Source organism: Equus przewalskii, chromosome 12, assembly GCF_037783145.1.
Source record: "Equus przewalskii isolate Varuska chromosome 12, EquPr2, whole genome shotgun sequence".
Classification (NCBI taxonomy): domain Eukaryota; kingdom Metazoa; phylum Chordata; class Mammalia; order Perissodactyla; family Equidae; genus Equus; species Equus przewalskii.
In genome coordinates this window covers 30,712,566-30,739,181 of record NC_091842.1, presented here as the reverse complement: position 1 = coordinate 30,739,181, position 26,616 = coordinate 30,712,566, and the positions used below count along the sequence as shown (strand labels likewise).

The 26,616-nt window shown below is 41.0% G+C and overlaps 1 protein-coding gene across 13 annotated transcripts in view; it reads right to left on the bottom strand.

The window, feature by feature from the left end:
* PARN (poly(A)-specific ribonuclease) overlaps positions 1-26,616 on the bottom strand; it is a 242,621-nt gene that overhangs the window by 119,276 nt on the left and 96,729 nt on the right. For all 13 annotated transcript variants that reach the window (XR_011524893.1, XR_011524894.1, XM_008520520.2 and 10 more), the window contains one exon: positions 17,774-17,960. Coding sequence is in view for 11 of the 13 variants with exons in the window: in XM_008520520.2 (XP_008518742.1) it covers positions 17,774-17,960 (187 nt within the window). In the remaining 2 variants the exon portion in view is untranslated. The remainder of the gene's footprint in view (positions 1-17,773; positions 17,961-26,616) is intronic.

Below are 26,616 nucleotides of genomic sequence, written 5' to 3'. Positions count from 1 at the left end.
GACATCATTAGCACTAACCATTTGATTTGAGGAATGAACAGGGTGTGATGGCTTTACCAGGAAAAGAAAACAAGGTTCTCCCTGAGGGGCTGCTCGTGACATGGAGAATGTTATTTTAGCTCCCTAACAGAGGACCACCTACCAGAGGTTCTGACACCAAGAAATCACACACTTCTTGCATCTTAGTTTGGTTCGAGAAGATCCTTCTGGGGGTCATTCATGGCTACAGCAAACTAGAAACTAATCCCTTCTAAGAACTTAGAATTACTGGGGCTGGCCCCGTGGCCGAGTGGTTAAGTTCGCGCGCTCTGCTGCAGGCGGCCCAGTGTTTCGTCGGTTCGAATCCTGGGCGCGGACATGGCACTGCTCGTCAGACCACGCTGAGGCAGCGTCCCACATGCCACAACTAGAGGAACCCACAACGAAGAATACACAACTATGTACCGGGGGGCTTTGGGGAGAAAAAGGAAAAAATAAAATCTTAAAAAAAAAAACAAAAAAAAAACTTAGAATTACTAACCTAAGATGATGAACTAATGTACCTCATGGTCACTCCCAAGAATTCCCCAATTCTATCAAATAGATGGTAACTGATGTAATACTCAGAAAATGGTGGTCTGAATATTGATTTCTGCAGCACCGCATGAGACTGATTCTCTTTTAAAATGTTTTCCCTTTAAAAATGTGGTAAGGCATGCATGAATGGTCTTCAGACCTGGGATGTTCCAAGGCATCCACAGTCGATCTACTTCCACCTTCCCATGGTTCTTCCAGTCTAAACAGCAGGCAAGGCAACAAAATAAGGTGGATACTGGTGCAATTATGAAAAGAACATCATTTCTTTCTGCCTTACCTTTAATGAAGCAATTGAAAGTATTCCTAGCATGACTTTACACTGTTCAAAAGAAAAAAGGCAGTCTGCACGGCCTTCTCCAATAAGAAACTGGGTAGGAAGATGTGTTCCTAGTGTGTTACTGGCTCTCTCGTGCATTCATTTATTTAAACCCTTTTCTGAATGACCACAAGGCATCATTTGTTAGGTGCTGGGACACTAATATGAATAAACAACAGTCCCCAACTTTACCTTTTCATTTCTACAAGAGTCTCCAAGGCAAAGAATTCCCAAGAATTCCAGTAGCATGGAAGGCATCTTGGAAGGCATTTCTGGTGGCAAGGAAGGATCACATGTGGATCTATGAGGAGGGAGCAGGCAGCGGGGAAAGAGCACGAATGGGGTTTGGGATGAGAGACATGAGGGCTTGAACCTGGGTTCCATCAATTATTGGTTTGGTGACTCTGGACAAGTTCCTTTACTTCTCTGAGTCTCAGTTTCCTCAATTATAAAATAGGTTGTTGTGAGGATTAAATAAGAAAACAAGACAAAAGAGCACATGTTACAGTGCCTGGCACATGGCAGACATTTAAATGCCAGTGGATTCTCTGTTCCCTCCCTGTCCTATGTGGGCAAAAGGGGAAAGTCCATGCATTTAGTGATGTGATCTGAGTCTTCGGAGGCAGTGGTCCAAAGCTTTGAAAAGCATCAGGAAAGAAGGAGAGAGAGAGAAGGTAGAGGAGAAGGAGGGCAGAAGCAGAATGAACAAGTAGGTTGCACAGCATGGTCCTGATGGCTGGAAGGGTAAGGAGGAAAGTGTTCTAGCAGCTTCCCCAGTGGGCAGGTAAGCCATCAGCTAGACAGCTGTTTGTGAACTCACAGGAGCCTGGAACCTGCAGACCATCCAGAACCACTCGAACTGCCCTACTCTGTTGGAAATGTATACAAGGTTTCTAGAAGCCACAGTTCTATTGTTTCCTCAACATTTTATTATGAAAACTTCAAATATACAGAAAAGTTTAAGGAATGGTACAATAAACATCCATTTAGCCATCACTCAGAGTCTATAATTAGTTCTACTTGGGGAATGGAAACTTGAAAACACAGAGCAGATTTTAGTTCTTTTGTATTCGGGAAAAAGAGGGACAAAAGGGAGGATCTAAATGTTCCCATATGACAAACATTTGGCTTTGGCAGTTGAATGAAATGAAATCTTTGAATCAGAGATCTTTGAGTGGACAAAAGGAAGCACCTCAAATCTGTAGACAGCACTTAAACATGGAGGCACCTATCAGCACCATGACAGACGTGGCACTGGGCCAGGTTCTTCATCCTTACACCCGCCTCCCCCAAATAAACACAAGAACCCGACGGCTTCTCCTGGCCTCTAGTATACCGCAGAATTTTTATAAAACATAAAGTGTCAAAAAAGAACTGCCAGAAAAACGTCAAGGACTTCTACAGTCTGGCAATTAAAATACAGGATTTAACATTACATACTTTATTTCAGCTAAAACTACTACAAATAATCCTAACTGCACATGATCTGGGTAACTGAAACAGGAAATTTGTTTCGTGTTTGGTTAACAGATATGGAAAAAATAGTATTTCACTTCCCTATCATCTAAGGGTGTTGAGGGAAATTTCAATTGTTAGCATCATTTAAAAAAATTATACTATTACATGAAGACAAAAAAATATGTAACATTATTAGAAACACAGATGATGATGATTATTACTATTTTAAAGATTGGCATCTGAGCTAACATCTGCTGTCAATCTTCTTTTTTCTTCCTTCTTTCTTTCTTCTTAGTCTCCCCAAAGCTAGTACATAGTTGTATACTCCAGTTGTGAGTGCCTCTGGTTGTGCTATGTGGGACGCCACCTTAGCGTGGCCTGATGAGCGGTGCCATGTCCACGACCAGGATCCAAACCAGTGAACCCTAGGCCGCTGAAGCAGAGTGTGTGAACTTAACCACTTGGCTACAGGGCCGGCTCCAACTATTTTTAATTATGGTTAATCAAACGAACACTAACTACTTAAAAATATAAATATAAAATTTATATTACAAATAATTTTAAATTTAGTATTCAAATATTACTGCTATTATGAAACATGAAAGCATTCCAAAACATCAAATGTCACACTAAGTGTAAGGTGATATTAAACTGAGCTTTCATGTTATTTAAAATAAAATCTTGAGATGATATACTGCTTTAAAGTGTGAGGTGAAAGCAGGCTTTCAGTGCCAAATTCGAGACTTCTGCATACAGGAACTTTTAAACGGAAATGCTGAATTTTATTGGAGATGGTGGCTAACTTTTCCGTTTTTAAATTCAAAGAAAGCTAAGTCATTGCCAAAATCTTCCGAATTTTAATGAATTACAGATTTAAAAAAATCAACTGACAGATATCTTACAGATTAAACTCTTTTAAAAATACACGAGGTAGTTTTTAATAAATACAATTGTTCCACTTTCACAGGTGTGCTTTTGTCAGTTTCGGTAGAATCGACGCTCCATGCTCTAGATCTAGTAAAGCAGACTTTCAGCTGAAATAGTCTACCTGGTTGCCACACACGCCACAGCCCCCACGACAGGCGACGAAGGAAAGGCCAGATCCCACGGCATTATTTCAATCTACTTTCCAACCTCTCGTATTTTATCTTGAGAACTTTTACAAAAGCATTTTAATAAAGTATAAAATAGGTACGTAGGAATTGGACATTCAATTCATCTACTATTTTTCTTGATAATTCACAATTTTCTATGTATTTTTTTAAAGCATTCTAAGTCTCTCATTAGCATCCTCCCCCATCATGAGAAAGGCTTCAAGTCTCATTCAACTATAAAAAATGCATTCCAAGTCGCCTGCATCTTTTTTGAATTTTCAATTGTGGGAAAATACACATAACAAAATGTATCATCTGAACCATTTCAAGTGTACAACTCGGTAGTGTTAGGTACATTCACATTATTGTGCAACCAATCTCCAGAACTCTTTTCAGCCTGCAAGACAGAAACTCTACACCTATTAAACAGCTCCCATCCTCTCCTCCCCCGAGCCCGTGGCAACCACCATCCCACTTTCTGTCTATGAATTTGACTATTCTAGGTATTTCATGTGAGATCATACAGTATTTGTCTTTTTGTGCTTGGCCTATTTCATTTAGTATAATGTCTTTAAGGTTCATCCATGTCATAAAACGTGTCAGAATTTCTTTCCTTTTTAAAGTTGAATAATATCCCATTGTATACATGTACCACATTTTGTTTATCCAAATTGCCTGCATCTCTTTTGATGTTATTCTCAGGAATTCTGTTGAAATATCTCCTCTGGAAGAAAGCACAGGTGTCCTGACCTACTGGTCCAAGAGAAGTCAAAGGAAAGAGACAAGGCAGACCAGTTCATCCTTCCTGGACCCCACCAGGCAGGCGAGACAGAACGGGGACAAGTTAGAGCTGTTGCTACATCTTGATTTAAAAGCTCCCAGGTTTTAGGTCTTAGGAACATACCATGGTAAAACCAATTTGTCTGGCTAATTATCCCATTTTATTAGTAATTACATACTTTAAAATTCTGCATTTTACATTGACCAGACTCTCATTTTATGCTGAATTTTATTTGAATTTCTTAAAACACTCCCTTCAGGGGGCTGTCCCCATGGCCTGGTGGTTAAGTTCGGCATGCTCCGCTTTGGCGGCCCGGGTTTGAGTCCCTGGCATGGACCTATACCACCTGTTGATGGCCATGCTGTGGCAGTGACCCATATACACAATAGAGGCACAGATGTTAGCTCAGGGCAAATCTGGGCGAATCTTCCTCAGCAATAAATAAATAAATACTCCCTTCAGGTCAGTCTGATCCTTTCTTTCAACTGTTCAGATGTGGAAAGGAGCTGAATAAGAGGGAGGACTGAGTGGAGGGCCATGGCAATTCTTCCTTACTTATTAAAAAAAAAATCATTTACAACAGATGTTAAAGGTCTCTACCATCTTTCCAGTCTGAAACTAGCATAGCCCTTGAAAGATAATTAGATCTAGCCAAAACTAGCAAAGAGGAGGGGGAGGCTAGCCAATCAACATGAAGAGCTCTGCCTACTGTAGCACCAGCTCTATGATCTGGAGCAAGACACCTCCCCTCTCTGAGTTTTCTTATCAGCAACGAAATAGGACTCATAATGCTACCTGAGTGCCCTCAGGGTTCTGCCTCAGTCCTCCGTGAGGATAAAGAGCCACAACTCTTCTCCTCATGGCATTCCATCATCTTGGCCATGGCTCCCACTGCTCTTTCCCTCCAGCTCCTGTTCCAGGTTGAACAGACTCAACACTTCCCTTCCTTTCACCAACAATTCATCTTCCTCCACACTCACCTCAGTTCCTCTACTAATTAGCCAACCAGTCCACTGAAGGCCAAGACTGGACTCTCCTGAGGGGATGACCAGCGCTGAGTGTTCTAGAAGGATGATTACTGAGTACGTTTGATATTGGCCTGTATATCCCAGGGTCATTTCTGTTTCTTTTAAAATTTTTAAAAACTAACAGTTTTACATTGATGATCTGTGGGACTAGGCATCTAAATTCTCTCCCCAGAGAAGTAAGGTTGAAATTTGGAGGTTTTAAACTTAGGGCTTTAACAGCCTTTTGTTTTTTTCTTTCAAGAAAACACAATTTATTAACATGAGACAGCACCTCTCTCAAACAGGCACACTCACCAGGGTAGATGCGACATGTTCTAAGAGGCAACTTAATGCACTGGGCTATGGATCCAAAAAGCCTGTAAGAATCCTGTATAACTTTAGCTAAATTATTTAGCCTCCCTGAGACTCAACTTTCTCATATATAAATTAGGAATACCACCAACGGTTTCACTGAGTTGTTAGGTAGATTTTTTAAAAAACACCACAAAGCACGCAGCACAGTGCCCGGAATGAAGAATCTGCTTAATAAATACGAGCATTTTCTCTTGTTTTTCACATTGGTCTGTAGATATTTCAAAAAGCATGCTGTGTGTCCATGAGCTTTACATCTTTATACTGATGGGAGTGAGAAAGAGATAACAAAATGGGAAAAGGTAAAAGAAGAATGATTCATCTGAAGCAGAGCACTGCTCATGAATTAATTTTTTACAAAGCATCTGACTTATACGTTATTCATCACTTTTGCTACAAGGTTGATTATTTAAACTAGGATTAAACACCTAGGTTTAGCAGGTAAGTATGTTTTATTAAGGAGGTTGAAGAACACTAACGCCATTTGCAGCATAAAGAATCACATTTTAACAGAAGCAGAATAAGAGTGACTTCTAAGATATATGGCTAAACAAAAAAAAGGAAGGGACAGAAAAGTATGTGTGGTCCATCACCGTCTACCTAACAAAAGGTGGGGGTATATGATGCAGTTGTTTATATATGTGTAAAAATGGAAAGATATACTGAAAACTAATAAACTGGTCACTACAAGGGAGGGAGGAACTCAGCTGGAGAAGGCGGGGAGAGAAGCCTGGTAGATTTGTCTTTGGAACCACATAAACGCCTTCAGAACTATAAAGCAATATTAAATTTTATAAAAGGTAATCCCTAAGAGTAAAAATAAAACAAATGTAAATGTTTATCAAGTGGGTAGCTTAACCACATAAAGAGGAATTATTTCAACTGACTTTAAAATAAGGTAATTTGACTGTTCATCTCTAGTAAGATAAACTCTAGGGACAAAAATTACTGCAAAAAAAATTATTTTCAATAATTCTATGATTAGTAGTGACACTGATATAGGTCTTCTGAAACAATCACATAGAGTGGGATAAAGCAAATAAGTAATACCAACAGGAACCGAAATTCTCAGCATAAAAAAAGAGAAACAAAATTAAAAGAAGTTAAATTAAGTCCTGGAGTCTAACTAGAATTGGAAATATCAGTATAATTTATCTTAAAAAGAAAAAAGAGGGGCCGGCTTGGTGGCGTAGTGGCTAAGTTCATGCACTCCACTTTGGCGACCCAGGGTTCACAGGTTTGGATCCCAGGCGCAGACCTACACACCACTCATCAAGCCATGCTGTGGTGTGTCCCACATACAAAAAATAGAGGGAGACTGGCACAGCTGTTAGCTCAGTGACAATCTTCCTCAAGCAAAAAGAGGAAGATTGGCAACAGCTGTTAGCTTGGGGCCAACCTTCCTCATCAAAAAAAGAAAAAGAAAAAAGAAAGGACTTCCTTGCTAGCTCCTTTCATTCAAAAAGACTATAAATGATGATGAAACCACTATCAATAGACACACTTAGAAGGGAGATGATGGTTTCTAAACACCATTTTCCATCAAAAGGAACAAGCCCCCTGGAGAAATAGCTGATTCCAAATATAAGGCAGGAAATGTCTAAGAAGAGCCTGGACTATCTTAAGAATACCAGAAGTCAAAGAAACCATCAAAGACTTTTGGGATTCTATCAGAAGACTCAAGAGACAACTCAAAATGTTTCCCACTGGTCAGAAACAAGATACTTATAGCATCAAAAAGAAAAGCAACTGTAATGCACTAAAATATATTTTTTAAAAAAACTTGATTCAGGGGCCGGCCCTGTGGCTGAGTGGTTAAGTTCACATGCTCTGCTTCCACGGCCCAGGGTTTCACCAGTTCAGATCCTGGGCATGGACATGGCACCGCTCATCAAGCCATGCTGAGGCGGCATCCCACATGCCACAACTAGAAGGACCCACAACTAAAAATACACAACTATGTACCAGGGGGCTTTGGGGAGGAAAAGGAAAAGTAAAATCTTTAAAACAACAACAACAACAAAAACCCCACACATGATTCAAACAAACAAAACAAACCTCATTGCTCACCTTTGGAAGATGCTAGGAAACCGACTAATTATTCTGAAAATTGGTTTAAAAAAGGTGTGCTGGGGGGATGGATTAAATAATTTATTCTGCTTTTTCTGTACGAACTATATCTTCAGGTAACTAAATAGATGATGAGAAGAAATTTTTTATCTTATTTTATTTATTTATTTTTTTTGAGGAAGATTAGCCCAGAGCTAACTACTGCCAATCCTCCTCTTTTTGCTGAGGAAGACTGGCCCTGAGCTAACATCCATGCCCTTCTTCCTCTACGTTATACCTGGGACGCCTACCACAGCATGGCTTTTGCCAAGCAGTGCCATGTCCCCACCCGGGATCCGAACCAGTGAACCCTGGGCCGCCTAGAAGCAGAATGTGCGCACTTAATCGCTGTGCCACCGGGCCCAGAAATTTTTTATTTTAAATAAAAGCATTTGGAATAATAAGTAAAGAAGCAACAAACTATAATATTACTATTTTGCAACCCCTAATGAAATAATGGATCTAGCCATTGACTGTTAATAGCTACTAAAACATCAAGTGAAAAGCTGACAGAAAACTTTATATTGGATGGACCAGTCTGGCAACATCTGAACCCACTTGGTCAATCTTATCACAAACAGACAAGGAGACATTTTGTGCCACCCGATGTAAAGCATAGGAAATACACAACACCATCTAGGAAATATCCTTGCCATTAGTTCAGTGTGGAATCCGATCAAATTTATAGATCTAACTACCAGTTAATTACAGACACAGTAGCCAGGGAACATGTTAAACAACCTTAAAAAGATGTTCCAGAATAAGGGAAATTCTGCAGAGCAAACAACTTGGTTTCTTAAATATATTGCAAAGGTGTGGGGTAAGGAGAATCTACAGAGAGAGGAAATTCACAGATTAAGAGAGATAAGAGACACTCAACCAAATGTAATACAGGAATCTGTTTGGAAACTAGAGTGCAAACAAAACAATTATTTAAAAAATCTGTGAGCAGGAAATTTGAACACTGGATATCTGATATCAAGGAGTTAATTTTTGTGTGCGTGTGGTGGGAGTATTGCGGTTTTGTTTAAAAATGACCGCTTATCTTTTATATATATAGACATAGTTGAAATGATATGCTATCATCTATGATTTGTTTCAAAATTATCTAAAGGGGAGAGAGAGAAAGAGTACTAATAAAATAGGACTTGCCACGCAGACCGTGGACACTTAGAGATGGGAGTTCGTTATATTGTTTTCTCTACTTTTGTATATGCTTAAAATTTTTCTGTAATGAAAAGTTTTGATATTCTTTTAAGCAAAAGTTCAAAAGGTCTCTCTTCTGCTTCCTAGGATTTCATTTTTGAATGAAAAGATACACTCTCGGATGTTTTCTTAGGGATGTGGGGATCAGAGTCAAGACAACATCCTCTGTGTGGCATGCACCTAGCTGCCGTCTGTTTGGGCGCCTTCCTCCCTGGTGGACAGAGCTGCACACTAGACCTGAGAAAATTTATGGGGAGCATGATGGACAGCGGAAAGAACGGGGCTCCGTAGATAATCCTGGTATCAAACGCAATTCTTTGTCAAGAACTGTTGAACCTCCCTGAGCCTCTTGATGGGGGATCGCCTTGCCTCCCTCACAGTGCTGCTGTGAGCATCACATGAGATAAAACACGGAGGACCTGGCCCAGAGCAGGCACTCAGGAAGCCGGCACTGGAACGTTGATTCACTCACTGAGTCACCAAACACCTGAATGCATACTCTGGGTCAGACTCTAGGTTAGGAGCTGGAGCTATAAAGATTCGGAAAAGATGGCACCTGCCCTTAAGGAGAAGAGGAAAGTAAACCAGTGATTACAGTGTCAAGAGCAATGTATTTAAGTTCTGAAAGGATACAGTTTTTGGATACAGAATTTTATATCCAGCAACATTATCAATTATGAAGGTGAAATAGAGACATTTTTACAGAGTTTACTAAGCCATACACTAAATATGCAAAAAAGAAAAAAAAATCACTGAAAGGAAAGGAAACTATTTGCCTCAAAAGAATCTACACAAAAAAGGCTGGGATATTTGGAAGATTCTCCTTTGGATAGCCAAGTTTTAATGACACAGGAAAACATTTTCTTCTCTGTGGGCCCCATTATGCAACATTTTTTCTTTAGAGAATTACATTTACACAATCCTGATATTATTCACGCTGTATACCTGCTGCCATCTCTTGGAATCAACTTCTCAAGAAAGCACAAAAATATACACAGAAAAAAGTAGTAGAGTATAAATAACTAACCAAAGCAAGAAGGGGGACGGAGAGAAATGGAAGGTACTATACATGTGCTAGTTTCAATCTCTTACAGGAGTGATCAAGATATACTGGTCAAAGTTGATAAGACAAGAAACAGAGGTATCATTTAAAGGTATAGTGGAAAACACACACACAAAAAATGGTAACAGTAGCTACCACTGGGGGAATGAAGATTTTCCCCCCTTCATTTTATATTCTCCTGTACTAAGGGAATTCTTAAAAATTACATGCATTTATCACTTCAATAGTTTAAAAAGTGCCATGGGAAACACTTTCTCTACTAAAATATACTTAACCCACAAGAGCTACAGTGACTTTGCCAACATTTACTCTGCTCAAATACAAGAAAGGTTGTGAGGTGGCTAGACTAAATAATTTTTACAGTCCTTTCCAGAAGCTGTCTATCCAAAGAAATATGCAAATTGCAGAAATGTCATTTGGTTAAGATAAAGACACAAATGTAAAGACTGTTCCTAAGCTATAGCACCTAGAGGCAAATAAGAGCGAAACAAGAAACTTCCCCTGAAAAAGGTAGCTGAGACCCAGGAACAGAAGAAGTAGTTAAAGTTGAATGGTGATTTCTGCAGTGGAGGCAGGGGCAAGAAAAAAAGAAAGGAGACAGCCACAGAGAGCTTCTGCATGCTTTCCTCCACTGCGGAGAGGGAGAGAGCCTCCACGGGGAGGGGGCTGGTGCTCCCTCTGCAGAACTCATTCTGGGACGTTCAGACCATTCTGCGGGGCTGAAGGTGAGAAGCAGCCACTCCGTTACAGAAGCAGGAAATCAACGAAGGTGCAAACAGAGGGCCAAGACACAGAGGGCGAACAGGGCTGAGCACCAGTTTCTTCTGCCATAGGCCAGCAGTTGCTAACCGTCTTCTTGAAATCACGGGGAGAAGGAGCTTCTAAGAAACTCTCGTCTCCAGACGGGAGGTGGGAAGTCTCATCCCCAGACGGTAGGCAGGACCCATTAAAAGGTCAATGATCTGTAGCTGGTGTGCTGTCTTTACTGCTTCAGTGCAAAGGGCTTCCATAGGTTCATCTGGGACACTGCCTTCCCCAATCTTATTTCTATTATTTGCTCTTCAACACGAAGTTCTCCTACTGTGGGGATTTTCAATAACCTAACTCTCGTGTTGAGAAGTCGGGACTACTTGCTATTTGAGGAGAGAAGCAAAGCATCTCAAGAGCTTGCGTCAGGTTCCTCCTCACGCCCTATGCTGTGTGCAGTGTAAAAACATTTGAATTTAAGGGCTCGACGGGGCTTTAGCATTCTTTCCACCAAAACGCCTCAGCTAAGTTGAGAAAACAGAGGCAAACACTGGGCTCCTCATGGGTATCTGCTGAAGGGAAAGAAGGAGTGAAGAGAGGTGCTAGGTGGCAGCAGAGCTGAAGCTAGGACCTTGTCTGCTAGCTGCCTGCTAGGTCAGTTCCTTTCCGCCCCGCCCTGGGAGGCTACTGGCTTCTGTTGTCTTGAAGGCATTTTTTCAGCAGGAGAGAAAATACTTGCTCCACAGGCCCTTTTATGAATAAAGGTGTAAGCAGTCTGACAAAGCGATGTGTCCTGGAACACAGTCTGGTTAATCAGAATTCTTCTTTGTCTCCACAGGGCTTTTGCCCCCATTTCCTAATGTAACATGCACATTCAGTTACTCTCAGAAACCGCTAACTTGAGATGAAAACTAAGTGAAATCTGAAAACCACTGCTTTGAGACATGCTTTAGCATTTCCTACACAAGCAGGACTTCCCAAGGGCTACCACATTTTCAAGGAAGGCTGAAATGCAGTCTCACAGCAAGGAAAGGCTAGAAGGAAAAGACCAGCCAAAGGGGTTTCCCAACAGTCAAAATAAGCCAAAGAGCAAATAACCCACAGATGTGACTGACCAAAATCTCTGCAAGGGCCAAGTGGCCTTGGAAGACCATTTCCTTTAATTACAGAAGATTATTAATAAAATGAGAAGGGTAATAGCATCGTGGTTCAGAAGCATTTCAAACATGAGTGTTTATTTACAGGGACTGAATATCTATTAGGGAGATCTTAAATGGTTTAGCATCCACGGTGAAGGTGGATTCTCCAAGTACCACGCTAACCTCTATTTATTCAGATCTCATGCCACCAAACCAAGGCTCTCCTTCTCAAGCAACTTATGTCCAGTTCAGTTTCCCAGAACGCAAGCCCCATCTTTCGTCCAGTTATCAACTACAAAGTCCTTGAATATCCTGGACACTGAATGTGTTACCGAAAAGAAAAGCAGCCCGCTGCCACAATACCAATGCAAACAGCAGGAGAAACAGACATCCGTCTCGATCAGCACCGCTAACAGCCAACAGCAGAAGCTCAAGTGCTCTGAGGGTCCTCCCAAGGTCTGCGAGTCACTTCTCCAGAGCTAACGGCAGTGAGCCACAGAGCTGCAGCCGTCTCCTCTCAGACGCAGGCCCCACAACCCTAACTGTGTCTTTCTAAATAAGGACGCCTGGATCTTGATGTTTATACTTAGGCCCTTTTCCCAATACTTTTAGTCCCTATTTTCTTTAAGACTATTAACTGTTCAAAGAAAAAGGAGAGAGGAAGGAAGAAAAGCAACAATGTATCAAGTTTACAGAATATGCAGAAGTAAAATACAAGACAAAGGATCACAAAGGATGGGAGGGGTAAATGAAAATGCACTGTTTTAGGCGTCTTACGTTGCTCACGAAGTAGTATAATTTTCACTTGAAGATAAGCTGTGATACACGAAAGAGGCGTATTATAATCTCTAGAGCAGTGCTGGGCCAACAGAAAGATAATGTGAACCAGATATGTGATTTAAAAATTTCTAGGAGCCATCATTTAAAAATGTGAAAAGAAACAAGTGAAATTAATTTAAACAATATTTTATTTATATTTAAATTAATATAAATATATATAATATATAAATACTTATATTTAATATTTTTATTTAGCTCAATATGTCCAAATTACTATTATTTCAACTTGTAACCAATTCTTCAAAATCTGGTGTGTATTTTAAATTTATAACACATCTCAGTTTCGACTAGCCACACTTCAAGTACTCAATAGCCACTTGTGGCTAGTGGCTACCCTTGGACAGTGTGGCTTTAGAGCAGAAGTCAGCAAACTTTTCAGTAAGGGACAGATAGTAAACTTCTGAGTTTTGTGAGCATAAGATCTCTGTTACACCTACCCCAATCTGCCATTGTAATGCAAAGCAGCCATAGGCAATATGTAAATTAATAGGCACAGCTGTGTTCCAATAAAACATTATAAAAACATGTGGGCCAGATCTGGCCTGTGGCCAACTGCTACTCTGGAGCAATGACTAAAAGAATAACAAAAAGGGGCATAAGCAAAAAGTCAACAGAGAAGATAAAATGGGATGCTAAAATATCAGTAAGTACTAAATAATAATTTATCCAAAAGGCAACAAAAAAGAGCAATAGAGGAATACAGAACAAGCAGAACAAATAGGAAATAAATACCAAGATGGGAGATAGACCTACCTGTATTATTAATTAGATTAGATATAAAAGGCAAAGATTGTCAGAATGCATAAAAAAGCAAGACCTAACTATTTTGGATTGTTTACTACTAGGTTGACTGTTTAGAAGAAACACACTTTAATCATAAAGACAAACAAGTTGCCAGTAAAAGGCTGAACAAAAATATAATAGGCAAACAGCAAGCATAAGAAACAAGAGTGTCTATATTAATATGGGACAAACATCAAAAAAAGATTATTACTAGAAATAAAGAGGAATATTCCACAATGATAAAAGGGGAAAATCATTAAAAAGGCACAATCTTAAATGGGCATATCCCTATCAAAAGAGCTTCAAAATACATGAAGCAAAAATGGATATAACTAAATGAAGAAATAAATCTACAACCATAGCTGGAGATTCCAACGCCTCTCTCAGTAGCTGAAAGAAAAAGTAGACACCCTCTCTCCCCCAAAATCAGTAAAGATATAGAAGATTTGAGTAACACCATGAGCCAACATAACCTAAAATGATACTACTGGAACAGTCACCAAGACAGACCATATGCGAGGCCATAAAACAAGTCTCAATACTTAGGAAAGAAGTTCTAAATAACTCATAGGTTAAAGAAGAAAGCAGAAGAGAAATTAGGAAATACTTTGCAATAGATGATAGTGAAAAGACAACACATCAAAATACATGGGATGCGGCTAAGCAGAGTCTAAAGGAAAATTTACAGCTTTAAATGCTTTTATTAGAAAAGATGACGTATAGAAATCAATGAGTTAAGCTCCCACCTTAAAAAGCGAGACAAAGAATAACAAATTAACTGCAAAATAAGCAGAAAAAATAAACAAGAGTATAAATAAATGAAAAAAGAAGACAAGAACAATTGATTCTTTGAAAGAATTAACTGATAAACATCTAGCAAGGAAAAAAACAGAAGAAACAGAAATTACCAATACCAGGAAATTTTAAAGGGATACAATTATAGATCCCATAGATATTAAAACTATAATGGAATATTTAGAGCTAATGATTTTATGCTAATGACCTTGACAACTTAAAGGAAATGGAATATTCCTTAAAAAATACAAATTACTAAAAGTGATATAAGAAGAAACAGAAAATCTAAATAGTCTCAGATCTATTAAACAAATGAGTTTATAATCAAAAACCATCCACAAAAAAACTTTATGTCCAGATGTCTTCGGTAAACTCTACCAAAAATTTAAGAAAAAATCTTACACACACTGTCAGAAAATAACAGAAGAGGAATTTCCTAACTAGTTTTATGAGGTCAGCATAATCCTGACACCAAAACTTGTCAAAGATATAAAAGAAAAGAAAATGACAGTCTAATATTCCTCATGAACAAAGATATAAAAATACTTAACAAAATATCAGCAAATCAAATCCAGCAATAGGTAAAAAGGATAATACATCACGACCAAGTGGAATTTCTCCCAGGAATGCAAATCTGATGAAGCATTCAAAAACCAATCAATGTCATTCAAAATATTAACAAAATAAAGGACAAAAACCATAGGACAATTTTCCAGACGATACAGAAAGAGCATCTGAAAATATTTAGCATCTATTTATGATACAAACTCTTAGCAAACTTGAAATGGAAGGGAGCCTGAAAGAATTTCTGAAGGGAATCTCAACCTGAAAAAGGACTTGCGCAGACAATCTAAGAATCATATTTCATGGGGAACACTGAACTTGCCCTCTCCAATACTGGAAACAAGGCAAGGGTATCCATTTTTCTCACATCTATTTAACAATATGTCAGAGGTGCTAGTCAGTGCAATCAGTCAAGAAAAATAAATAAAAGACATAAAAATTGGAAAAGAAATAAAACTGTTGTTAATAGTATGCCAACATGATTATGTACATAAAAAACTCCGTTTAATATTTTAAAAAAGAAACTATCAGAATAAGTGAATTTTAAAGGGTTGCAGGATACAAGGTCAACATACAACTACTAATTATACGTCTATACAGAAGCAGCAAACAATGTGAAAATGAATTGTTTTAAGAAACAATTCCATCTACAATAACATCAACAACACAAAATATTTAGAAAGAAAATTAACATAAGACATATAAGACCTCTATAGTAAAAATTACAAATAAGGCCTAGTGAAGAAACAGACAAGATGATTCTGAAATTTATTGCAATACAAAGGACCTTGAGTAGCCGAAACAACTTTAAAAAGAAAAACAATGTTGGAGGGTTTATGCTACCTGATTTTAGGGTTTCTTTTAGTCATAGAAACAAGAAAGTGTGCTATGGGCATAGAATGGACGTAAAAATGAGTGAAACGGAAGAGTTCAGAAACAGACCTAGATACACATGGTCAATTTATTTTTGACAAAAGTGTCAAGACAATCCAAGGAGGAAAGAAAAGGCTTTGAACAAATATTGCTGGAACAACTGGATATCCACATGGAAAAAACTAAACTCTGACTCCCACCTCATTCCATATACGAAGTTGAAATGGCTCATGACTTAAATGTAAAAGCTAAAACTATAAACCTTCTAGAAGAAAACATGTAAGAAAATCACTGCAACCTGGGGATGGATATGCAAAGATATTTTGGATAAGCATAAAACCCACTAATCATAAAACAAAAAAATTTATAAACAGGACCTCATCAAAATTAAAAATATCTGCTCATCAAAAGACATTACTAATAAAATGAATAGGAAACACTAGTCATGAAAAAATATATTTGCAGCACATATATCTGACAAAGGATGTACATCCAGAATACATAAAAGAACTCCCACAAATCAACAGTAAAAGACAAACAACCCAATTAGAAAATCAGCAAGAGACTTAAATATCTACCTCAAAAAGAAGACACCTGAATGGCCAACAAGCACGCAAAAAAGTGGTCAATATCATTAGTCACCAGAGAAATGCAAATTAAAACCACAATGCAATACCATCTTATATCCTCTAGACTCGCTAAAATAAAAAAGACTTGACAGCACTAAATGTTGACAAGGATGTGGAGCAACTGGAACTTTCACACAATACTAGTGGAATATAAAATTGTACATTCAGTTTGGAGAACCGTTTGTTTTTATAAAGTTTCACATACACTTACTCTAAGAACCAACAATTCTAGTCTTGGGTATTTACTCAAGAGAAATGAAAACATATGCCCACAAATTTTTTTTTACAGAAATGCTCATAGCAGCATTATTTACAATAGTTCCAAACTGGAAACAACCCAAATGTCCACCAACAGGAGAACAGGTAAATGTTGTATATTCGTACAATGGCACTACTGAACAATAAAAAATAATGAACTCCTGATACACACAATATCAATGATGCATTTCAAATCAGGTTAAGCAAAAGAAACTAAACACAATACCATATGATTCCATTCTTTATAAATTCCAAGAATAACAAAATTAATCTACAGTGTCAGAAATTAGAAATGGTTGTCTAGGGCAGTCGGGGCTTGGGGTTGCTTGAAAAGGGGCACGGAGAAACTTTTGGGGGAGACAGAAATGTTCAGTATCTTGCTTTGGGTGGTAGTTACATGGGTATATACTATGCAAACTCGTTGAACTAAACATTTTATATCTGTACATTTTACTGTATGTTCATTATACCTCAATTTTTAAAATATCAAAAAAAACATTTAAAAAGTGTGGAGGGCAATCCAAAATATTAATAGTGATTGCTGCTGGGTGGTGGGATTATGGCAAATGTTTTCTTCTGTCAATTCACACATTTCTAAACTTTACAATTGTCTATTATGAACCCTCCTCCCCTCGTTTTCTATCCCTAGGTTTTATACTTTCACAAAGATGCCAAAATGTTACTAGTATTTATCTCCTGAAAGTAGGATTCTGGGCAATCAAAGGAAGTAAGTGTCAAGTTCTCCTTCTGTGGCGGGCATGTGGTTCGGGTCCCCACACGGGGTCTGAAAGGAGCGCAGGAGCTCAGGCAAAGGCAAGGCGGCGCACTGAGAGGAGGAAGGGATCACACCGAGAGTCCCGCTCTGAACCCCGTGCTCTCTTTGAACTGGGGGGCAAGCCATAGAGTCCCCATTTCCTCACGCCTACAATGGAAGGAGGCGCCCCGTCCGCCTGAAGAGCGTTTTGTGAGCGTTACCTGAGACAGCTATGGTCTTAAAAAGCAAGAAGGAATCAGGTAGCAGTAACTTTAGCTATTACATGAAAAGCTAGAAAAAAGTCTCTCTCACAAGTCAGATTTATTACTTACAACCCTCTAAGAGGCAACAAGAAAAGCTATTGCTAGAGCAATTCTGCCCTTCCAAACGCAGAACCAAGAGCTCCTACCTGTTGGCGTGGTGATAGTGATTCTGCAGAGCATAGGATGCGCACTGGGTATTTAACCGCTTTCTCTCAACCTCCTTCCAACCATCTTCTGTCCACTTTCTCTTGATCTGCTTCTCGTGTTTTTTCCCCACGTACTCAGCATAGGTCTGGATGCGATAGCTTTCTGCATACTTGCTGGTATTGACAGCTACAAGGAAAAGAAAAGATGCCTGTAAGAGTCTGGCCTAGCCTCAGAGATGTCACTGAGGTTGTCCCAGCTGGGTTCAGGGCTGAGCTCCCACCCTGGCCCTGCTGCTGAGAAGCCGGGTGGCCTTGGGAACGTGTTCCATTGACTCTGCCAGTCTGAGTTTCCTCATCTGGAGAAAGAGAGACACTGCCCCCCAATCTCGCCTACAGTGGGCAAGTGCTCTGTAAAGAATCATAATGTAAGGAAGTAAAACGTTAATTTTCAAAATATTTGCAGGCAACATTTTCTGCTTGAAAATTATTCATTTTCAGAGTAAGAAAATGAAAAAACAAAACACAAAACAAAACCACCATGGGAAAACTGTAAACTCTCACTTCTTTTATTCAAAATAAAAATGATAAGAAAAGCAGTACTGACGGTGGTGCTGATCACTGTGTCAAATACTGACAGTCTGTGCCCAGCGTTTTGCACACATGATGTCTAATCTTCACAAGACACTTGGCAAGGGAGGAAGGGCTTTTTCCGATGAGAAAGCAGGGGCAGAGATGTCAGGTGATTTACTGCAGGCCAGACCACAAGTGAGTGGCAGCCGTGGGATGCCAAAACCAGGTTACTGTGAGCCTAAGGCCAGGGCCCTTGTTGCCACCCTGTTCCTCACTTTCGATTCTGCAAATTCAAGATACCCCTGCAATACCTGAGACAAGCCTCTTCTCCTTCTGCTTTTAAAGACTGCTAATTCTCTGTAATGTGCCTCTGGCTGGCGAGAGTACTTGAAAGTTGGAGCTTATTCCGTCCTTGGTGCTAAGGCTTGACTAAGCCAAGTCAGTTCTGTTGTAATCCCTTGCTCTCTCCTTCTCAGAGGCTGGTGGGATGGAATATGCTGGGAGTGTCGGAGTATGAGCCCACGGAAGGCCTGCTGGCGGACGCGTACCCATTTGTTGGTTCTGGCTTATGCAGCTGAGCAATACTCTCCTAGCCCACTATCACTGCCTACGGTTACTACCCACAGTGGCAGTGACAGTAAGAGTCTGGTCACGCTGGCAGGGGCTGTTCGGGGCAGACTTGATACCTGGATGGCTGCAAAAGCACCATGACGTCTGAAACAGAATCTGTATACCCAGTCCTAGGCAAAGTTTTGGTACAGAGCAGTTCTCAATAAATATTACACAAATGAATGCATGGCAGAAGGCAGCAAGTGATGAGATGCATTCTTTGAGCACATCAGAAGTGTCAAGGGACTCGAGCATATTAGGGACCTTAAATCGGGGGAAAGACAACTGTATGAGAGGCAGATGCTCCACATAGCCGACACCTGACACCTGCCATCTTCACTCCAAGAGGACCAGATGTGATGAAAACTTCTCAGCACAATCGTGCTTTACAGAACGTCATGCCCTAAATGTTTAGCCATATAAGGAGCAAAACAAAGCAACAAAAAGAAGAAGAAGAAAAAAAACCCACTTCTTTAAGAAACACACATTTTTACTAAGAAGTTTGCTGTACTTTTCAAATATTCACTCTCGAGTCAAAGAGGGGAAAAAACCTTCAGAGTATTAAAGAACCTTCATATTACAGAAAATCTCCCAAAGAAGTAGAGTGAGTTACTGAAATGTGAACTCAAAACAGCATGTTCTGACTCACTCACAAGGAGCTCAACAGAGAAAACATCCAGTTCTGGAGAGGTGCTATCGACCAAAGTCACTCATGTCAGAGAACCTTTCTTGAAATAGGATCCATTCTTGAAAACCTTACTCCTCAAGACAGTCCCTTTTCCTGCTTTCAATGGGCCACGTTCCTGACTTTTTCTCCTCATTTATCTAACCATCCAACAATTTATACATCCAACAAACATCATCCATCTATGCTCCCATCCAGTAATTGCTCACCGAGTGTCTGTCCCAGAGACTGTGCTGGGCATTTGCTAAAACAAGACACAGTCTCCACCCTCTTAAGTTCTCCCACTCACGTGCAAGCTTTATGTAGAGCTGACTTCCTTGCAAGCTTGAGACCACCTACCAAAACAGGTTAATCTACCAAGCTGATACATAATGAGAACTCACAGATTACACCATCATTATTTCTGCTGATGGTTGGCAAATGAGCATCTCTGGATTTTCCTCTGTAAGTTTCCTTCCCTAATTCAGCAGGTTTATTTTGCAAGTGTGCCCAAAAGGGATGACATCTACAGTTCTCTCTCTCTCAAGTTTAATGTGGACTACCAAGTAAGAGCAGGCTTGACTCAATATTCCCTGTGAAAGCAAAGGTGATGATAGGGTCATAAAGGAGCCAAGATGATCTATTTAACAGTATCCAATTGTTCCCAATAATTTAGCTCTCAGCCCCATGGACAAACGCTACAAACAACTCCCTGACCACGGCCAGGAATTTATCTGAGCACATTTGGAATTAGGATCACTTAAAAGGGGAAACAAATAACAATCCACTTTTCACTGCTGGCCTTCACATGGCAATAATTTACCAGCATTCCTTCAGGTCCCAGCAGCTTTGCAGCGCTTGGCCTTTAATCTAGAAGCCAAGCTCTGGCTCAAAGCCACCCCTCTAATGGATGAATCAGCAAAATGAATTGGCTGTCAGCTGTGTCCTCCAGCGATTCCAGCTTCCGTCAGAAGCGGCATGTAGCAGGCTGCTTGGTAACGCTAACCTTTTCCAAATTTGTCAGGGAAATGATTCAAGGCCATCTTTCGGTCGTGCCACTTTGTTAAAGCCACTGGGGACCCAAACACACTGAGAGCCGTCCGTGTTTCCTTGCAGGTGAGCGAGAGCAGCTCCTCTCACCTAACAGTTTCATCCACTCACAGCTTCATTGTGCGGGGGCCGCCGTCTCCTGACACTCTGCACACATTACAGCATTTAATCTTCCCAGCAACCCCATGGAGAAAGGAGGTTCTAGTCAGCACACAGATAAAGAGACTGAGCAGCAGGGAAGCTAAGCAGCTTGCCTAAGGTCTCGGAGGCAAGTAACAACACTGGTCTGGAACCAAGATGTGACGTTTAAAAAAATGACACATTGCCACACATCTGCCATATATTTCTGTGTATTTATGTGTTTATTTAGAGCAACAATTATCTTATAAAATACTTCCTTTACTAGGAAGTTTTAAAAAATTGCCTAAAATTTTTAGATTTTTTTTCCCCTTTGACTCTAGAGTGAATATTTGAAAAGTACAGCAAACTTCTTAGTAAAAATTTGTGTTTTAGATTTTTTTCCTAAAAATTTAGAACTTTCCATTACTATCAAGCAAAGTCTTTCCACCTAAGTTTAGATACATTATGTTCATGGACAAGAAGACTTAACAACAGGTGTGGATTCCTGCCTCAATTGGTCTATAGATTTAATGCAACTCCAGCAAAAAAAAAAAAAAAAAAGCCAACATTTTAAATAAAACATTGAACAGATTTTAAATGAAATTAAAAACAAGTCTCAACAGAAAACAGCAGTGGTAGGGCCTGGGGAGGAGGTCAACTACAAAGGGGATGAAGGAACTGCCCTGTATCTTGACTGCATTTGTTGAAACACAGAACTGCACAACAAACAGGGTAGTTTTACTGTCTATAAATTATACCCGAGTTATCCTGCGGTATTTGGAAGGGTGATTCCAAAATTTAAATGGAAGAACAAACGGGCCAACAACAGCCCAGACATTTCTGAAGAAGAATAAGGAAGGGGGACTTGTCTTGCTGGCTAAAAAAAGCTTATTCTAAAGCCAGAGTAATTAAAGGCAGTGTAGGAACAGTGCAGAGAAAAACAAACTGACCAATGGTATAGAAGAACCCAGAAATATAGACTTATGCATCTGTGAAACTTTGATTTTTGACAGAGACAGCATGACAGGCAGTGTGGAAAAGGAAAAGTTGGAAAAATTGTTTATCCATAGGAAAAAAGTGAAATTGGATTCTTACACCACGCCGAAAAATCAACTCCAGATGGATGAAGAACTTAAATGTCAAAAGCAAGCTTTGAAAACTTGAAAAGAAAATGTAAGTGAATATCTTTCTGAGCTTGAAGTAGGAAAGAATTTACAGAGATACAAAAAATGTTAAGCATAAAAAAAGATCAATAAGTTTGGCTACATTAATGTGAAAATTTTTGTCCATCAGAGGACACTTTAAAGAGAGTGAAGACAAGCTACAAACCGGGAGAAGATATTTGTAACACATGCAACTGACGGAGGATTAGCACCAGAAGACATAAAAATGCCTACAAATCAGCGAGAAAACACCCAGCAGAAAAATGGGCAAGAGACGTGAAAAGCACGCATAGTCATTTCACAGAAAAGCATATAACGCCAATAATTACATAAGGAGTTGCTCAAATTCAGGCAAAAGCAAATTCTGAGCACAGTGAGATATCATTTTGTAGAGGGAGAGGGAGAGAGGGGGAATGACAGGGAACAGGGAGAGAACCAAAAAAGCAAGAAAATTGATTAGGACAAGTTCAGGATAGAGGCTGCGCCTGGCTGGGGATCAGGAGGTTGGAAGGACGGGCGAGGGGAGGAACGACAGATAGATGCCATTTGTCAGCAATATCTTAGTTCTTCGGTTGAATGGTGGTTTCACAGATGTTCATTACATTTTAAACAAACAAATAGTTTAGGTTTTCTGTCGTTTACCCTGTCCAACTACTAAGGGCCATTTCCAAAACAGACTGTCCAAGTTAGAAGGTCTCTGTAAGACCAGGTAAAGGTTATTCCCGTTTCAATGTCTTCGGTGATACGGAGCTGCCCCTGAGTGGTCCCTGTGGTGCACATGAGCACAGCTGCTGAGACGCCAGACTTCTCACAGCTTCCTCAGGGAGCTAAGGACATTTGTGCAGCCTGGTCATCAGGCTGCTGGAATGAGTTTATTGCAGCTACTGGCAGGGCTGGGGTGGGGTGGGAGTGGGGGTGGGGAGAACATTAGGAAACTGCTGAAGCAGTTACATACCATTAGTCCTGTGATTTTTCCGAACACTATCCTCAGCTAACATCAAGTTCTCCATTTCTAAGAGAATTACCTAGATTCTTATTAACCCAATGGTTACAAGAAGAGACATATTTATTGGATACTTACTCTGTGAGGAATGGAAAATTCTGTAAGCATATCCTGACTTTATAGATAAAGAAACTGAAGCTCAGAAGAAGCGACTAGTTCAAGGTCTCAAAGATCACAAGTGTTTGGGCTGGGATCCAAACCAAAGCTGACATTCTCTTCATGACACTGCATGCATTGGAAGGGTCCTGCTGGTGTCATTTAGAGTTAAGAGAGGCAAATACATCTGTTTAGATGCAGAGTCTGCCCATCTCTCCACAAACAGACCTGTGTAACAGCAGAAGGAATCTTTGCATGGTAACTTGGTATGTGAACCCGCCACTGAAGTGACATGTGCCGAGTGGCCTCCGCCAGCCTGGCAGGCCCAAACCCTCCACCCTGTACACCAGTGTGTGCTTTAGTGCTCTTGGGTGCCGACTCTGGAAGCCCTGTCAGCGGCCTCTCCGTACTGCTCCACAGCCTCCAGCCTGGGCCCTGCACTACGGTGCTCCCTCATGCTGGGTTTCACCCCGAACCAGGATGACCCCAGATGCTGCTCTGTGTTTGCTTGTTTACTTAAATATGAACATACTGGATACAAAAGTTTTCTCATATTCCACATAATTTTGATCAGGTTTGGGTTTTCAACAGAGTAACTACTTCTCTACTTTCACCAGGTAGAGAATGGATGGTTTTATCTTGGATTCTATGGGAGAGCAAACTTGAAAATCTTTAAAGAAAGGAGTTAAAAACAAAACACTCAACCCTAAGGGTCACTATGAACATTTTCCTGTGTCCAAAAAAAGGATCTTAGATGTATTTCCCGTCAACCATCCAAGAGACTAGGCAGACAGCACGTTAGGTGCACGGTGGAACTCACATCACGCAGGATCTACAGAAGCACGCCGAAACACAGCCGCTTCCAGCGTGCATCATGCAGGATCTACAGAAGCACACAGAAACACAGCCGCTTCCAGTGTGCATCACGCAGGATCTACAGAAGCACGCCGAAACACAGCCGCTTCCAGTGTGCATCATGCAGGATCTACAGAAGCACGCCGAAACACAGCCGCTTCCAGTGTGCATCACGCAGGATCTACAGAAGCACACAGAAACACAGCCGCTTCCAGTGTGCATCACGCAGGATCTACAGAAGCACGCCGAAACACCGCCGCTTCCAGTGTGCATCACGCAGGATCTACAGAAGCACACAGAAACACAGCCGCTTCCAGTGTGCATCACGCAGGATCTACAGAAGCACACAGAAACACAGCCGCTTCCAGTGTGCATCACGCAGGATCTACAGAAGCACACAGAAACACAGCCGCTTCCAGTGTGCCCAAGGAGCTCATGGTGGGCAGGCCAGCCCAGAAAGCGACAGCCCTCTCTTTGACCCTTTCCAGTCCGTCCCTTCCCTACCGACATGATCCATTCTCTCCTGTAAAACCCTCAGAATCTTCAAGATAAACCCAAAGCTGCCAGGGTCTCACACGGGGCCCTCAGTAACAATCGAGCTCTGTCTGGCTCTCTCACCTCAACTCTTCCTCTCTTCCCACATTTAGCCACAGGGCCAGCCGTTCTTTGAGGCAAGGGACCATACCTTACTCATCTTTGTGGTGCCTGGGTCCTACCATGGTACTTTTGCAGGAATTAATCTAAGATTATGCAAGGAAAGGAGGGAAGAAATACAGCTTTTATATCTGCTGGCAGCCTGTTTCTACGCAAGAGAAAAAAGCCAGAACCAGGATACATATTCACCAGGATAAAATTTTCAGTTAAAAATTCCACATGCAAGCCTGATCTAGTGGATGAAAAGCCCTGGACTGGAAACAGGAGGAGCTGGCTCTGACCATAAAGAGCAGGTTCCCTTGAGAAGTAACAACGCGTGCACGTCGCCACAGCTGAGCCTCGCGGCCACACTGGGAAGAAACCTCAGTGGCAGGGGCAGGCTCGGCGACTGACTGCCTTGCCTCAGGCACACGGTTAGGACCCTGGCTTGTGATTCCTAGTCCCCTGTTGTTCCTTCATATGGCAGGTACTTCTCCAGCGAAGGGTAATTTTTGTTTTTTAAGTACTAAGGCTGAAAGCATAAAAACTAAGACCCGTGCAGGAGATCCAAGGCCCGTACAGAGGAAGATAGAAATACTGCAGGGAGGGGCAGAGGGGCACGTGATCGTTCCTCTCTGCTTTCCCAAGGTCTCCATCACAGCGCCTGTCATGTAGGAGGCAGCTGGTAAACAAAACGAACTCAGGAGAAGGAAGCAGGCTCAGGTGACTGTGCTCACAGAGATGCGAAGCACAGAGTGTGACAGCCAGAGCAGCTGAGCGTTTCAAATGCCTTCCACATGTCCCGCACCCGCTCCTTATCACTGTGAAGGTAGGTGTCCTTATCCCTGCTTACCGATAAGGCTAAGAGAAAACTCAACTGGGACCCAGCAAGGAAGCGGCAGAGCAGGGCGAGGGTTCCGCCACCTCAGACTGTGTGCTCTCTCTGCTCAGCTAAAGGACAGGCACTCCTTCTGATCATGGTCCCACTGCTCACTGCACCTCACAGTTCTCTAATTAAGGCCAAGAAAGTGGAGGAGAAAACTCTCTTTACAAATCGGACAAAAGTTGACATGTGGATATGGTGGCATTTACGTAAAACCTACGCAAACGGAAGCAACAAAGAGGGAAAACCACTGGTTCTGAGGCCACAAAGGCCTGGGTTCAAATCCTGCGCAAACCTCATCTTGCCTGAGGCAAGCCACCTGCATAACCCGGCTCCTGTTTCTTCATCCACAAGATGGGCATATCTACCTACCTTACAAGGCTATTAGGAAGAGCAGAGAGTATGTACACAAAGCTTTTAGCACAAGGCCTGGGCCATAGTTAATTCATTAATTATGCATAATTAATGACGCTACTGCTGTTAAATCACAAAACATAGTTCAGACAGAAACTGTGCCTAAGCCAATATAAGATATTGTGCAGTGATACAGACTCAGTGAGCTGTAACCCATCACACCTTGGTGTGCTAGAAGTGAGGGTAGCCTGATACACCTGAGTCCACAAGAGCTCATGGGAAATCGCCATCATTTAGAATATGGAGGCAATGTAGCAAAATCTTTCCCATGCAAAAATATTGAAATAAAATGGACAATATAGGAAAAAAATATATAAACCAATATATCAACTATCTCGACAAGTATAAAGTCAAAAAGCCTAAACTATAATTTCTCAAAATTGTACAGAGACCGAAATTGGTCAATTAATTTTCACTAACTCTCCTGACAACACCATAGTCTGCCTTGGAAACATCCATCTCATTCATTCATCAGCAGACACTGGCCCTAGGCTGGGCTGGGCGCTGGGGTGTGGCAGAAGGGAAGAGACATTCTCTACCCTGAGGCAGCCTGCAATGTAGAAAGAGAGGAAAGGAAAGGACAGACTGGCAGGGAAACAGCAGGTCGGCAAGAATCTAGGTGAAGAATGATGAGTTACCACCAGGAGGGGCAGCAGGGAAGGAGAAGAGACGATAAACACAGATTATGACAGGCTGACCGAGAGGCGAAGAGGCTGCTCTCTGAGCTCCGAGTTCCCATGGCCTATGCCAACCGCCTTAGCATCTAATGAATGATGTCACTAA